Genomic DNA, 17053 nt, shown 5'->3' with positions numbered 1-17053 from the left:
TTTCTCGCTGAAACATACTAAAGGCTTTTGCTATACTTTGGTGTCATTCCACAAGACAGAAAAATTTAGCATACCTAGAAATTCAGAAGAGAGAAGAAGTGATCCCTAAATATTTCCGTTTCTGGGAAAACACCAACGTTATCTTTATATAAAAGTATTAAAAGCAACAACAAATCCCAAATTTAAAAGTGGGGATGCTGGCAGGCAGGGAATGTGTATATTCTGCTAGACCTAACATACTGGAAAGAAGTAAGCTCATTTAAATCTCTCAGTAGCAGTTGCGAGCAAACAGGAAGCAGCTGAGTTTTGTCAACAGTCCACGGCTGACTAAATCTGTCAATAATCTGATGAAAACCATAGACCTTAGTGAAAGGAATTAGGGACAGTTTTTCTTCTGACTTTGTCTTTGGCTTATTTTTAAAATACACACGGTGTGCGTGCATTTCAATATCCTCTCTGCAGAGCATATGGTACAGCGTAGCAACCTTAACGCTGAATTTATTCTCTTCCAACATTCATTTGGAGGGGAGGGTAAGCGAAAAGAGTAGAAAGCCCAATTCTTCAAGACTTTACCTAAACATCTCAAAGAAGAAGTCATCTCTGCCTTTCATGAAACACAATTTAAATGTAGTTTTGGGCTGTTACTCCTTAATGCTTTCATTAGAAACAGCCCCGGAAGTTGATTTAAAAATAAACAGAAGTAGCCTGTGGGCCTATACGCACATCCACAAATCTATTGCACCTGTGTTTTTTTAAGAGCATGAAAACACTTATCTATAAAGACAATAAAAAATAAATGCCTCTATAACACTTCCAAAGATAAAAATACTATTGATATTTTTACAGGACTTTACAGGAGTTTTCCAGACAGACAATGCAATCATTCTGAACCAGACTGCAAGTCTGCAAAGAAAACGGAGGCAGAATGCTTCACTTAGGAAGCATAATTCTAGAAATAGTAAACACAGAAGTACAAAACAATCTCAATACTATTCTTTTGAAAGAAATCATATGCTCTCAGAAAGCGTCCTGCCACTACAAACTGAAGTGACTGCTTACATGAGACCTTGGATCTTTTTCCTTTCATTCCTTATGCCTTGATAGTATCATAGGGGTAGACAGGGATACAGAGGAAAAAAAAAATATATATATATATTTTTAAAATGTGCCCACTTGGGTAAACTAACTCCTTTAAGAACTTCTGGCTGTGAAGCTTTCACCCAAACTCCTGCACATGAATCTGAAGTGCTTCTATAGTAAGATATACACAATCTCTTTTTCCTACTCTATCAATTTACAACACATTTCTAACTTCAGATCCGTAGTTAGGAAGGACACAGCACAGACAAGCAGGAATTTCAACAAACCGCACCTTTACAACAGTGTAATGGGTTGATTAGGAAACCCACATGAATCTGAAACACTGAAGTCTAACGCTAAATTTTAAAAATACCAAATCTAGAGAATACTTCCAAAACTGTAAGTAAGGGAGTATTGGTAAATCAGTGGCACATACAGAGCCAAGCAGGACACATCTAGCCTTCCATACCTCCTGCATCTTAATGAGGATCACAGCTACTGAAAGTGACAGAGAAATTTGAAACCAAGAGGTGGAACATGCACAGGTTTCAGTGAAGAGAATTAGGCAGAGCTCTCCCCTGCATCACAAATATCTAAAACACTTACCTACTAAAGCAGTCATGAAACGATTCATTGAGAGAGGCTCCAAGTACATTGGCCCTTCATACCCTGATTCCAATTCACTTCTCACGTAATCCCTAAAAAAAATAAAACCACAAAATATTAAGATCCTTCTGACGAGACAAGAAGCAATTCACTCATTCCACACACACGTAACCTCGGTGTATGTTACAGTCAATTAAGTAAATTACGAAAAGCAATATTAGCACTACTGTTATGGCAGCCTCAGCGATCAAAGGATCTAACCGAATCATGACTTTAGTGAGAGACGTATTATCTGTAATTAGACTCACTGTCACAGCTGTAAAAGTCCTTTGGGACACCCAAGCTGCTCTTCAGAAGGTGGCCTGAAACTGCTTATTGACAAAGCCTCTTAAGCACCATTCCATTTTTAAGAGTCCCTTCTTAAGTGGTTCTTCTTCCTAATCTTAATTTCTTTTCCCACCAGCTTCATGTGAAAAGGTCTTCCAATGTAATGGTCATGGTGTTTTGCACCAATCTCTTTGCACCATATTAAAAAATAGCTATGAAGGCAAAATGACAATCATGGAAGACTGGGGACAGGGCTGCTTCATAATCCTTTTATCCAATAAGATCTCAAAAATTTAGCTGTATCCTGGAGAAACCAGGGGGACCAACTGGATGCCCTCAAAACAAGGGACCACAAGTGGCAGACAAAGTCTGAAAATCTGACTGGACAGCTGTAACTTCTCTCAGAAAAGGTGGGCTAGGAGGGGGGGGGGGGCTCAGGCAATCAAAGAAACAAGTAAGAACCCTGGGAGAGCGGGCATTTTGCCTGCTGTTGGTGATCATCTATCACCTCCGCCTTTGAGCAGGCTAACCTGTGTAACAGCAATGCAAGTCAAACATGAACTTCACACAAAGAGCAAATGTTTTGCACTTTCAGAAGATAATCCTGGAACAGCAGGGCAGTAATTCTCCAGTGGCTCGTTAATCCCCTGCCATGAGACAGCAGGCGATCCTCGTGACCCTTCAGATCTGCATCTTCAGCCCCTTTTTCTGCCTCATCTTGAGACCCTCTGATGCCCATTGCATGGCTGCTGCTGTACCCTCGTTGTGACACTGCCAACTCCACCATCAGCAGCACCACAGCCCCTGCTCCCAGCTGGCCCAGACTGTCTGGCCGTCCACGTCCAGCTGCAGCACGTCCCGGGAATGCCAGACACACACACTCAGCTGACCCCGCGCAGAGCTAGCAGAGTCTGTTTGCTCGAGGGGCATGGCACGACAGTATTACGTATTTATTTACATCAGTCAGGCAAGCCACACCTGCTGCAAGCAGATGCAGGCAAAGCAAACAAGCAAGACTGGAAACCACAACGTACGAATTTATATTTCAAGTGAAGAAAAACGTGCAACGCAATGCTACTGGAAGCATTCGCTTTTCCCCAGCAATGTGAAAAAATACTCTGGTTCTAGCACCATCTCGCTACTCCAAGCTAAGGTATTCGCATTTTCATTTGCAAAAACTCTCTGAAATTCAAGACATAAATCTCAAAGTACTAAAACAAACACTTCAAAGCCTGTTCTTCATAGCTGACAACGCTGCCTACTCACAGCAGCTTTTCAAGTGTCATAGTATATGCGAGGTATGTCGACATGGGCTCTTTAGACTGTAACCTACAATTAAAAACACATGGAGATGGAAAAGGCAGCTAAGATGACTGATTCCGCATAGAACATCTCCCCTTGTTATCAAGCCACAGATAAGCACAAGTTTTTTGTTTTTTGTTTTTCAACCTTCAAACACGCACAAGGATGTAATCTTTGGGGCCAAGTTGTGTATTTTTGTTTATGCGAACCTGAAGAAAACACTTTCTGACAGCATTTGCAGAGCAGACAGGATAATCCATCAGAGTTGGAAAGAGGGGGGAAAAAAAAGCACCACCGCAGATTTCCTCAGAATTTGCAACATGCTGAAGATGGCTTTTTGTATTAGCGATATCATGCTCCATCCTCAAATTGAAGGTGAAAATGCTGGCTATTTCTAAACTGCTAGAAGGAAAGCAGTGAAGACATCAAGCTTTTTCTACATCTGTCAGGAAACAGGTTACAAAATCATCCAGAATACCAACTGTAGCGAGAAAACCTTGCACAACTTAGCCAAGACATACCACCAAAGCTGCACGTGTAGTTGGTTCATTTACAGCAGGAACGTGTCTGGAGATGACCCAAATCCTCCCAAGCTACATTTCTTGCCCTTGTCTGATTCAGTCATCTGCACCGAGGACTATACTTGGCTTCACTCTTTAAGTACCTTCTTTAATTGAGAGTTTAAGGCCTGCCAGCTTAGAGCAGCAATGCTTTAAGGTCCCCTAAATTTTTTAAACAGTATTTGTAGATGATGTCTAAATACGAAAAGTAAAAGCAATGATTCTCTTATTACAAGTACAAACACAAGGATCTTTTGGCACAGACACCAATCAGAAGATGCCTGGAACAGCTGCAGTGCCATACAAGATGCTGAGAAGAGCAAGTGCACGCACTCAATTTTGATCAATTAAAACTGTATTAAGCTGCAGCTTTTACATCGGGGAATTGTTCACTTTACTGCAGCAATGTAAGAAAACAAGAATGCTAAAATCATTATTTACTAGTTAATGAAATGACTGAAAGTACGTTATTACTTTAGAAAATTAGGGCATAAGAATAAAGCTGAGATCAGATCGCCTGCTGTTTATTCTGTGGATGCACTCCCAGCCTCATTTAATCGAACTGCTGGACTGTTAACATATAATCATGGCCAGCCACGACTAGCATTGCTCTGAAAAGGTAAAGAGATACAGTGCTTCACACATGACCCCTTTTTTGTTATTGGAAGCACAGCAAGGTCTGCTGTTATTACAGATATGCTTTGTAATTGACAGACATAAGGAACAGTGGTTATCTGACCCGAGTCATATTGCCGACATTTACTGTGGCTGATTAATCTTTGCTGTTAACATCAAACACACACAGCCGTAGGTATTGAATGTCTACAGATATCTTTAAAATTAAAAACATCTTTTAAGATTATCCGTAAGTAACGATTTGGTCCCTCGCTTCCTGCCTTTTCCTCCTTCTCCCTCTCCCACTCCCCTCTCCTCAAATCTTCTCACCCCAAGCTCTATCAGGTTCAACATCTGGAATGTAATCATAATTTTTTTTTTTTTTAGCATCATTTCTTTTCTGCACAATAACTGCATTTCTTTTCCCCGGTTTTATTGTTGCAACTGGGAAGAAGAAATGTGATCCCTTTAAGCAAGACATTCATGCAGCTACATAAAAAAAAAAAAAACACACATACATTTTCCTTGTCAAGAGCGGCAGGATTTTATTTTTTAAAGCTGACTTCTCCTTTTTCCATAAACAGATGGTGAATTCTCTCTACCCAAATTGCCAGGCTAACATGTCACACAAACGCAGCGCCTCCTTGGACTCTCCCAAGTGCTCATGAGCATTAGCTAATCAATCCGCACACATTAAGGTAAGTCCCAGTTTTGCAGATGAGGAAGCAAACACTAAGAAGTTAAGTGATTGTCAAGGTCACAGAGACCTGGAAGTCTGAAGTCAGAGCTTAACTATAAAATTCAGATCTTATTCCTAGACGTGCAGCTGAACCACAAGCTATTTCTGGGTGGAAAAACAGCACTGAGAGCTGCAGTCTTTCAACAGCTCACAATTTCCAGGACACTGCAGAGTCACAAGTGCCAGCTGATTTTGGTCTTGTTCTATAATTTGCAATAACCAAACTGGCCTCAATAAGGGATCTCTTCATCCGTCTTAAATAGCATCCCAACTGGTAGCCTACGAGCAGTGCACTGCGAGTTTTCTGTTCTAAGCAGATTTATTAGCAACAAAAAAAATCAGGAACAGTTTGCACACGTGATTTCTGTATGTCTTACCACGATCAGTCTGCTAAATAGAGACGTCTGTTGGAATTGGATAGCCTCATCAGTAAGAGGTACAGCTCCAGCAGCAGAGTTCATCTGTGTCAGTTACACTTCACTATTTTCAGTATGAAAACTAATTGGATTCAAAAATTCTTTTGAAAAGCTAATTCAAGTGTCGCTCCCTGCATTATACAGAGGCTGGTGCTGAGATCCCCTTGAACAGTGCTTCCTTCCCAACCAAGTCAGTCTCATATCTAGGGAATGGGTACGCTCACTCTGAAGTGCTAGAAGCTGCATTTGCTATGCAAAATAGCTAGGGAATACTGCTGGACTATTTGAATCTCAGACATCTTTTAATTAAATATTTTTGTGCCAGTTGATGCAAGATTTAATTAAAGTCTTTATTAACACACTCCAGAAGTATCAAGTATAGAAAGCTTAGTAAGAACACTCCAAACAGTCCAAGCTGTAGTTATCCAACATGTTTCAATGAAGCCTGTAATTCTCAAAGTGATACCAGCTATAATTCACATTATGGAGAAAAACGACCAATAAAGAACTATTAAAATCATATAACGTTATTCTTTAATGTATCAACTGAAACCCATACCATCTCCCTTTCTTTTGAAAGATTTAAAGATACAAAATGGCTTAAGGATCTCTAGCTATAAATATTCTGGACCAAACTCTGTATCTGATGGGCATCTGTTACCAGCTTTATTTTTATTTCAACACAAGCTCTTAAATAATGTTTAGGCTGCTTTTTCTAATAAGTAAGCCTTTAACTCTAAGAGAAACACCCACAAACTGTATCTATAAAAACTCAGGACTCCCCTGAGGATGATAAAAAAACCCTTTCCTTCCTACCCAGTAAATAAGAGGCCATAATTCCTCTCTTGCATCCTCATCCATTCAAGAAATCATTAACTGAAACTCTGACAACCACACCAGTGACATGTCAAGTCACCACAAAGCCTTCCTTAACACTCCCCAGAGCTGCAACGTACTGCGTAAGAGATATTCCAGCAAATGCTTCGGAACAACGATTTTGATGCAAAAATAGCAAACCTATTACTTCACTTAAATCAATCAAAAGCACATTTTTAAATGTTTCCCATCAGCAGGCACCAAAATAAATCAGGCTTAAGTCCACATTTGCAAAACTTCCCATGTAAAGACATTAATGTGAGGGCACTCTCTTTGGTTCCAATTAAACATCTTGTCAGTGTGAAAGTTTACATTGGCTTTCAACGGATTTAGCTGGAGCCAAACAAAAGATGATCTACTTTGTCCTGCCTTTCTCACAGTTTTCTAGCCTCTTGCCTTATGTTTTAAATCCAAACACCTTTCTTTTTGTTATGACTGTAAAATATATTACACAAAGATGAATTTAGGAATAAATTCCACCATTACTTTACTTTTACCATCTCCCACAGCTATTTTCTCCCTCCTCCTAGGTGCCAGGAAATTGAAGGTAACGTCCTGTCTGCTTTGTAAAATGCTCCGGTGTTGAAAGCATGTAAACCGAGCCACTGAGTAAGTCAGATTACTACATCAGAGGCAACGTTTTGTCGTGTAGTGCTTTCTCTTCTCAGATTAATGGGCATTACACTCCACACAAAAGCAGCTCAAAACTCCTTTAACTCAACAAAAAATACACCAGAACTACTTGACAGCACATTTAATTCCATGAACTTTTTCACGATAAACAGCATGATATATTTAGGTGTCTGGCATAGAAAAAAGTGCCTCCATAAAACCAGCCCTAACCCACTTGCAGAAGATATTAACAAAACATCAGTTAGATTTTTAAATCCCAAGTGAAACTAACAAATCTAACCCATTTATTCCTACCTGGAAATCTGGTGCCCAGCATACAGCAGCAATGCGGTCAGAAAGTACAGGTAAAGCTGAACAAGGTGTTGCCTTGGTAAAGTGAGGAGCACAACACTTAAGATGTAACCTGTAACAGAAAGCAGAGGTTAGCATTTCAAAAAAGTTCTCTCGAAATATGAACTAGCATTCAGATCTCTTTAATTGCCTTTGCTTTCATTTGGTTTTAAAACTCAGGTACCTGTATTTTCCTCTTAGCAAAACAGCACACACACAAAAAAAAAAATGCCCTTTTTTTTTTTTTTTGGTCATGAACAGAAATAGCTCTACCAGCTTCTATAAATTTACATCTAGATACCAAGCACTGGACTTGACCTCCAGTATTTGAAGAAGACAATTATTTTAACCTATGTAACTAGGGAAAAAGGCCTAGGTGTCTCAGTTGCTAGTGAAAATAAGCTTCCTTGTAACATGATTTTTTAAAAAAAGTCTATCCCACCTAACAAACCCGGTCATGTGATGTAAAAAATATTTTTATTATTATTTTTTAAACAAGGGACACACAGAACACTTATCCATGCTGATTATCATTACATATTTTCATTCTTCCACTGCAGCTTCATGGCCTAAAGACACTTTGCATGCCCATAACTTGAGGTAGACACAGGCTCTTCCCCACAGCAGTAACATCCGAGCACATTTTAAGGCACATTGAAGCCATGAGGATGCTGCAAATCAAGGCACCTTGGCACAACCTATGGCTCATGGGCACTGACACCAGCAGTTCCCTTGCTGCCTGAGAGCATTTAGCAAGATTGTGGAAAAAGACCCAATGCAGATACAAGGCTAGTCTTCAAAAACACAGCCTGGCTGCTCAGCAGCTTTTACAACACACAGAACAATGATCCTTTCTTTCCTACGTGCTCTCATTAGGATACTTTATTAACGCGGTGCTTTGAAGTCCACTTCACAACTGGGCAGTGATGCCCATCCTCTCCAGACTCTGCAGGTCAGAGACCCGTCGCATGGTGCCCTTACTGATCTTTATTTCCGAGCTCACCACCACAATGCAGTGCACTCATGCTCTTCTCTGAAGGTCAACTGAAGTGCCTGGCACTGAAATCCATTTAGAAAAAAAAAAAAAAAAAAAAAAAAGCAACAGCTAGCAACTTCCCTGCAGCTAAGAACAAAACACCAAAGGACTTGGACTGTCACTTAAAGCTGTGCTATACACATTGCACTTCAAGTATCATCCATCCATTCAGCAACTCTGGGCACAGCCTTCTTAACCGAGTTAATTTGTACTTTGAACTTTTTTAAAACACTTAAGAAATAATGCGACTCTAAATTAAGCACTCAACCGTGGGACAAACAGCTACCATAAAACAACTAAGGAACACAATATGTTCCCATATTTGATAAAGATATGATTTCAAAGTCAGTTAGTATTTATGTAGAAGTATTTCAAGGCTACTTAATATTTCCCACCTTCAATAAACAATCTCTAAAATCCTGTGAAGTTAGGTCTACAAGAAGGTCACTTGCAACATGCTCCTAGAGAAGGCATCAGACCCACAGGATGCCAAGCAAAGTTCGATTCAGATATGATAGATTATGATACATATGACTGATGATAGACAAAAAACATTTGCTCTCCCTCTTTCCAAAAGCTACAGTAAGTGATAGTTTCTTTGATTAAAATGAAGTATCACTGAAGTCACCACTACTAGTTTTTGCACAGCATCTAAAACATTTTTATTTTGATCTTTCCAAAGGGACCTGAAACCTAGAACAAGTTTCTTTCTATCGCTTGTTTTACACAGAATAGCATGCTTCTGGTTAATTCGATAGAGCCAATGCTCCTATCTTAAGATTTCTTAGCAGACCTGTATGCTGGAGAATTCATCTTCTCTGTTCACCACTTTCCATCAAATACTCAAATGACAAGAGTAGAAATTTCCCAACAGAATCTACTAGACATTTAACTAGTTTGCACCATACCACAGCTTCACCAGCTCTCTAAACAACTGCAGACACTTTTAATATCTAGTCTCCTCTCTAATTACCACTTCCCCTTGATTGCTTAGGTAGGGACACCTCTTTGGTGCACAGCCATGCACCATTCCAGCCTTTGAGTCAAACCTCTCTAAACCTTTCTTCTCGCTGCAGCCCGTGACTCACCTTCAGGTGGAGGAGAAACAGATGGGGTTTATTATGCAGTCTTTTATTCCTCTTTTACCCTACAAACAGTCCAAGAATACCTGCTCACTGTATCTGCATTCAAGCTCTGCCATCTTCTTTACCTTATTCCATCACATGACGGTCTGCTCCCAGGGCACATGATGATGTAACCTGAACACTGCTAGGATAATTTATGTAAAAGGACGGCATTTCAGAGGGCAGTTACTGCACTGCCACACAGCTATATTACACAGGAGTATTTTAGAAGTGACTGAAGTTCATTCTTCTCTGTGTGATCGCTAACTGAAATATAGGATGGACTGAAGGAACGAAAAAAGGTCTAAATGCACATCAGAAGATACAAAGACTACTGCCACATCTGTGCCTTTCAAACTGCCAGCCTCCCAACAGCACGGGGCAGCACCAAGACAGCCAAGGCTGCTGCAGCAGCTTTAAAGATGAACACCACTGCTCACGGGTTTGGGCCAGAATTTAAAGGTTTACTTGGAAACAGGCCTTGTTTGCCCTTACTGTTAAGGTTTTGAAGAAGAAGAGAGTGAGAGACGTTTAAGTAGTTCCCTTTCACTCTTATTTACAGTTCCCTCTTATGACTTGGTAAGTGAGTGTTTGACACCCTCGATACTGCAATATTTGCATTTTTGCTGCAGAGGCCCTATTCCCAGAGTGGTACCAGCCTCATTTTTATCTACAAGCCTTCTGCCAAAAAAGGAAAGCAAATAACTCATTACCAAACTGGCTCATTGCAGAAGAAAAGGAAGACAAGCTCAAATTCAGACATACTAACAGTGACATTCTATTCCCTTTCTTTTTCACTTCAGCAAATGATGTAATTAGTGCACAGCATAAATGAGATCCTACTTCAAAACAAAGGCCCAGGAAATGAAATTTCTCACAGCAGCTTTCTCATCTAAATCATTAAATTCTGTTTCCATTCACATCTCCTCTGTCAGAAACAAGCACGGTACTGAAAATATACACCCCTCCCTTTTGGAGAGATTCTCCATACACAGGGATTTACAGTTTGAAAAACATCTTAGTGGACAATCTTTAGCCATGGGTTAACAGCAACTAACTGTGCCAGCCTTACAAACACACGCTGCTCAGCACCCATTCAGGAGCAAAAGGAAGCAGAGAGCTTCTACTGCCTTTTACTGGGGCTGATTTAGGCCGCACTGGGGAAAATAAAGAAAAACTGGGGGGAGGGGGGGGGAAAATCAGCAGAAAAGCTAAGTTAAACATTGCTGGATGAGAACATGAGTATTAACTGGCTCATGACCTCATTTCTAACTTGTTGATTCAGCTAGATGAAAACCTCTCACCGTGCAGTGCTCATTGTCAGAGCAAGCAGCAGCTCACGCTCAGATTGCCTTTCAGCACTCTCTATCTGCATCCCACCAAGGTGTTTCCCAGCTGCTCTCACCCCGTCTTACCTCTTTGCCCACTCAGGTGCCTGAGTTTTATTGGCATGCTGCAGGCAGCGGAGGCTTCTAGAGCACGATCAAAGTTGCAACTCATCCTCTTTACGAGCCATTTTAGTGCTCATTTGCATGATTACAGATCCCTCGTGTCCACTTCACATTATTAATCAAAGTTTCCTACAGGTTTAGTCAAAAAATGAGAACTCAGCACATGAAAGCCAATTCAAGAGTTCATAACATTTCTTAATAAACCAAACCATCTCTTGGATGCTGCTTCTGCAGAGGCTTGCCAAGGGAACGCTGTGCTCAGAAGAAAAGCAGCTCCTTATGCTGGATGCTACAAAGTGAGGAATTCAAATCTTCAAGCACCAGAAAGTAATAGCACAATTGCTTGGATTGTACCAGAAATTTAATTTGCAAGGGCCTATCTGCCCACTCAACCACACCCTCTGAGGATAAAGGGCACATCTCACAGTGCCCAGTAAAGCAGCAAGCTGTGACCACAGAACGCCATCAAGACTCACATCTGTCCTGACTCCGAGTAGGAACCCTGCACCACAGAGTCAGTTACTGCATTTTAGCTAACCCCTGGCTGTCCTCATTTCAGTTTATTCAGAAGATTATCTGGCCACAACATACAAGTACCCATAACATGGGACAGACTTCTCAAAGACTGTATTTGATATGACAGAAGCAGTATAACAGCAGCTTGCACCTTTATTCCCAGTGAATCTACTTCTTGGGGTAACCAGTCACCAGAACAATTTACATAGAGATTTAATATATCATCTGTGCCTAAAACATCTATTTCAAAAAAAGGATGACTTTAAAAAGACCGGTTTTAGAGCTCCCAGTAGGTAAACGCAAGATGCAGAAGTTACCAAGGGAGATTCCACGGCCTCTCTGGTTCAGGTTGGCTCAAGACCAGAAGAAACCACAACAGCCACTCGTTTTTAAGTCACATAACAAGACAGAAGTTCTTGTACATCCTCAGCTTGTATTAAGAATCTTTGAAGAATAACCCAGCCAAATGGGGTCTTCTGAATTGTCTGAGACAGCTGTCCTGAGAGTGAGACTAGTTCTTCATCTGTTGTTAAAACACAGTCAGAGAAGCACCACGCACAAGGACCTCTCCTGCATCAGAAGTGGCTCCAACACAAAAAACTATGCAAAATGTATTCAACCTACAAGCCAGGCATTAAGTGCTCTCCAAATAGCTTAAGCCTGTACCAATCTCACGTAGTCACTGGGGCACCAGTGCTAGCACCAACAAGTGCATCTTCCATCTAGCCTCATGGGTGCTAGCTGAGCAGCTGTCCGAGGCAGCAGAAGCACAGTGGGCTTTAAGAGGTGTTGCTTTTTTTGAGGAGCGATGTCTTTGTGTGGCAAGCCATGGCACTCCTCTCCCCTCACCCTCCCACTCAGCCAGAGCTGCCCAAACAAACGTTACACGCTTCAAGAAGTTTTGTGCTTTGAGCTAACACTGTAAATATTTTTGCCTTTCTGAAAATATGTTGAAAAATTAGTTCTACATTAAGAAAACACAAATCTAAATCTACTTGTGCACAAGCAAATTAGTATTTACCCAGTCATGGTACAGCGTAACAATAAACAAAGATCTGAAACCATCACCAGTATCTGCATATCTCAGTGAAAAGAATTCCAACAGCACAATCTGCTTGTTACTGGGGCACACGGTTTCAACAGATGTTTCTTGAATTATTAAATGTGTAACAGATTCAGCATTCTGAGTATAAACAATCCAAGACCAGGGTTCTCTACAGATTTACAGTTTTGTTTGAACAAACCGATGGACTTTATGCTCTAGTTCTGCTGTACGAGTCGGGGCTGTTCCTATAATACAGCACAAGTAACAATCAGAGCTCTGGCACTAACCACAACCACAAAGAACCTGAAGGGTACTGCAAAAAAACACAGAACTGGAAGTGGAGCCATAAGAATACGAGCACTCACAACATATTCCAAATTCTGAACACAAATTGCCAAGTTGTCATTAGACTGGTGCTCAGAAAAACACAATAGCCAACAGAACCTCATCAAATTTTAATAATCTCCTTTCAAGCAAGATACTATTGACTTCTTTTTAATAAAAAATTATACAAGTTGCCTAAAAGAGTTACCAGCTTTGTACAGAAAAGTTACTTTAAAGTATTTGTATACTGGAAAAGCTGCTTAGTAAAAGCCTGGGACACTATGGCAGCAGCATGTGAACCAGCAGTCTTTAGAGCTGGAAAGAGAAAAAAGGGCATGCTGTACTTTGACCATGGCATATCCTCTGCTCTCTTCTTTGTCTACCATCTGTAGCACACACCACTTTTAATCCAAAAGGATAAAAACACAGCAAGTTTGTTTTGCTTTGGTTTTTGGTAAGAAATAAAGATCAAGTGCATGCCATCAAATTGCATTTACTTAGAACTAGCTACAGTTTAAAATAGTAACACTCAAAAAATAGTTCTACTACCCATTTACCTAAGTGGTGCTGGAAGGAGGGTGACAGAAGATACAGGACAGCAAACTCAGATGCTGCATCTGAGCAGCACCTTTGTCTTTGTATACATTTGCACATTTAGTCACGCACCCTCATCTCATGATTTTGGGAAATTAGTTTCTGGAATGAACCAGCTGCTTCCTTCTTCTCACACCAAAGCTTCACATGGCACTTTTTATTGTATTTGTATCAGACAGCTCAATCTTTCCTCTTAAGAGAAGAAGCACCACAAAAAGCTGTACAAATAAAAGATTGAATTAACCCATAAGAGCTCAAAGAAAGTGGGCATACCACAGCAATCAGCTGCCATCAGATGGCTGCATGTTCAGGTTTCTCCTTCCACAAGCCCCTTCTCAAAAGGCATCATTCATAACAAGTAGTTCACACCTAGCCTGCGAGGTGACCAAACGATTAAGGTAACCACACAGTTTAAGAAACTGCAATTACACGCGGTGTTGTGAAAGATGATGCATGTTCCAATTATTCCAAGTGTTTAGTTTCTTTCCTTTCCCTGATTTTTTTTTTGTTGTTGTTACAAGGAATACAGTTTAAGATAGAAAACTGCTCTCATTTTTATTCTTAGCTAAGAAAACAGTCTGTGTTTAGCGCACTTCTATGCCTTTAGCACAATGGTGACGTTAAGTTCCAAGTCTGACCATGATTACAGGTTAAGCACGACTCTTCTCTTCCCATTTAGTTCAGAGTACTTAAGAGTTAGAACAAATAGCATCACTTTGGCCTTCACAGGAGGAAATTATGTGCTTGCAACTGTTTCCACCTTTATCAAAAGAATAAAAAAAGAAGCGACTGTCCCCAAAGAGCTCCTCTACAGCATAGAAGCAAGCACTGAAGTCTAGCTGTAGCAGTGTGCACTAGCCTACACCACATAAAAGTCAGAGGAAGTAAGCCATTTTTAGCTAGCACACATCCTAAAGAGGATGCTTTAATTTATATAAAGCAATTTTAATAAAATGTTAATGAAACCACATTTTACCTTTTATGTTTGTAGACAGAAAAGTTGATTTGTTTTCTAATGCTTTTCCTCTGGTATCTCTCTACCCAGTAACAGCGTGTCAACCTACTACAGCACCCTACCTGCACATTTATCACAAGCTCTTCGTGTTGAAGCCTACTGCAGGCCATTCAGCAGCCTTTCCCCCCCGCTGGAACAGTAACCACAGCGCCATTTGATAAACAAAACTACTTCATCATTTTCCAATGCTGAATTAATCTGTTTACATTCAACAGTTCCAACCAGAAATTTATCTCTGCTATTTGCATTGCTTTGCACATTTATAGTTAAATTTCATCCAGTTGAACTTGTGGCAGAGAGGTTATCAGGACGGAATATTTTTCCTTCCACTAAAGCAGATAAGGGCTCTTTCATGAAAAGATATGAAAGGGAAAAGCCATATCAGAGAACAAATTGCATCCGAGAGGCTTTTATTACATTCTCAGTACTGCTAACTGGAACATGAATCACACCTTAACATATATCACCTCACCCAGCCAACTCTTAATTGCCTTTTCAAACTTTGAGTCAAATGGATGAAAGAAAGAGTGCCTTTAAACAGAAAAGATATTCTTAGTAATGTCCAGATTGATCCTTAGTTCCGGGAAAAGATTCACTATATCAAGACTAGTAGATGTTATTGATTTTGATGGCTCTCTAATCAAATCATTCCTTAAGCATCTACCTGAGATAGATGCACCTGATCTCCTAAGCTGTTAAAAGCACTTCTATGATACGGTATCTTTTAAGAAATTCAGTGACTGATTGATATTGCAAAGCTGCTGCAGCATTTGCTGTGTTTGCTTACCTCAAATATGAAGAGGACTTTTTTTTTTTTTAAATAAATTAGCATGCTAAAAAATATCCACAGTAAATTGTCATCCAAATTACATGCTAGCAATTAATTTCCCCCAACAGATCTTCAAAGAAGCTTTATTTCCCAAAGTGGTGGAAGAATACTTGGTTTCCCTTACAAATCCAATGGATATGTATGTTCTGATACAGTATTTTAAATAAGGTGATTCTCTTAACTGTTGCAATAAAATCTACTGAAAAACTCATGCAAGTTGACTTAGCCAAGCCTCACACTGATGTAGCTTTAAGAAAAAACACAACAACCAAGGAATAAACATGAATCAACTTTATTTAAAGAGCACTAGCACAAGCTTTGTCACTGAAAATAGTCTTAATATCTTTTAGAACAAGCAACTTGCTTGATTATTTAGAAGTCCTTGATCCCAGCAACTACCAGTTGGAAAAGTGAAAGCATAGACACAGTGCTGTAAAAGCAAAAAGTAAAAGTACTGCTGAGTGATTGTATGAGGAGTACAGAATCAGAATCCACTGGTTTAGTACTAAAATAGCCTCCAGGTGAGAAATACTTTGAAGTAATAATACTTATCTCTGTAATGCTTTTTATTAGTATATCTCAACACACTTAAGGAAGGACAAGGCTATCAAATTGCTATAAGAAAGGGCTGTGTCACAACTGGAATTTGCCTTCTGATAACCTGCTACACAACTGTTAGTTTTGTATTAGAAACTGATTTGATGAACCAATTCCTAAAATGTACAAGTCACATGCACAGAAAAGGCAAAGCAAGAGAAGGCCAGATAAAGCTACATGCCTCCATGGTCCTGCGTCCCGTTCACCAGCAACAAACAAGTACTGTCTTCCACAAACCTATAAAAACCCCATAAAGCAGTAAGACCAGCTGTTTGCACTGGAAGTAGATACACTGCTATCCCTAGCAAAGTAGAATGGAGCCAAAACAAAGAAAGCCACGTGATTTTAATGACAGTAAATAACTTCCAAACAGCAGACATTTAGTAGATTAAAACCAAAAAGTCACATGCCAGCACTTCTGCAGTCTGGATTAAAAACCTGGACATGCCACTTCAAAAAACCACACTCCTCTAACAACTTAACTAAAGGGCGTTTCCTTGAGCTGACTGCAGTACATCGTTATCCTCCAAGCCATCTAAAAGGAAGAAACGCTGCAGAATGGCATAATTACATGCTAGCCATTTTCTCTCAAAGCTAGGCAGTACTCATGCAGGTCCTCATTGGCTATCAACCTCATCAGTCCGGATCCAATCCCTAATTAACCCCATGTGCACTCACTAGATGAATCACATACCCACCTGGAGAGCAGGTCCCAGAACAGCAATCCTTTCATCTCCTAAAACCAGACTTCTAGCATTTCAGCACTAGACTTGCAGGCCAAGGTTGAAACCTCAGCCCCCTGAACTGTGTTTGTAATTTTGTCCATTTATCTGCAACATAAGCCGTAGTTATGTGCTCTACTCAACTCAGAGTGTATATGCAGTTCATAGAGTTGTAAACTGAAGAGCCACGTCCACGCAGCTGTGAAAGCCAACTTTCTGGTGCTGTGGTCACAGTACAGAGCAGGCAACCTTTTCCCTAATCTTTTTTTTTTAATGCCAACGACATAAGTTACAATACTTTTGTCTGCACAGCATT

General features: G+C 40.2%; 1 protein-coding gene across 1 annotated transcript in view; it reads right to left on the bottom strand.

The window, feature by feature from the left end:
• RNF145 (ring finger protein 145) overlaps positions 1-17053 on the bottom strand; it is a 44509-nt gene that overhangs the window by 18965 nt on the left and 8491 nt on the right. The window contains exons 3-4 of the mRNA XM_032196934.1: positions 7449-7557; positions 1687-1778 (exon numbers count right to left, since the gene is read on the bottom strand). Of these exons, the coding sequence (XP_032052825.1) occupies positions 1687-1778; positions 7449-7557 (201 nt within the window). The remainder of the gene's footprint in view (positions 1-1686; positions 1779-7448; positions 7558-17053) is intronic.

This window comes from Aythya fuligula, chromosome 14 (genome assembly GCF_009819795.1).
Source record: "Aythya fuligula isolate bAytFul2 chromosome 14, bAytFul2.pri, whole genome shotgun sequence".
Classification (NCBI taxonomy): Eukaryota; Metazoa; Chordata; class Aves; order Anseriformes; family Anatidae; genus Aythya; species Aythya fuligula.
The sequence above is the reverse complement of the archived record's forward strand: the minus strand, read 5'-3'. Positions and strand labels throughout refer to the sequence as shown.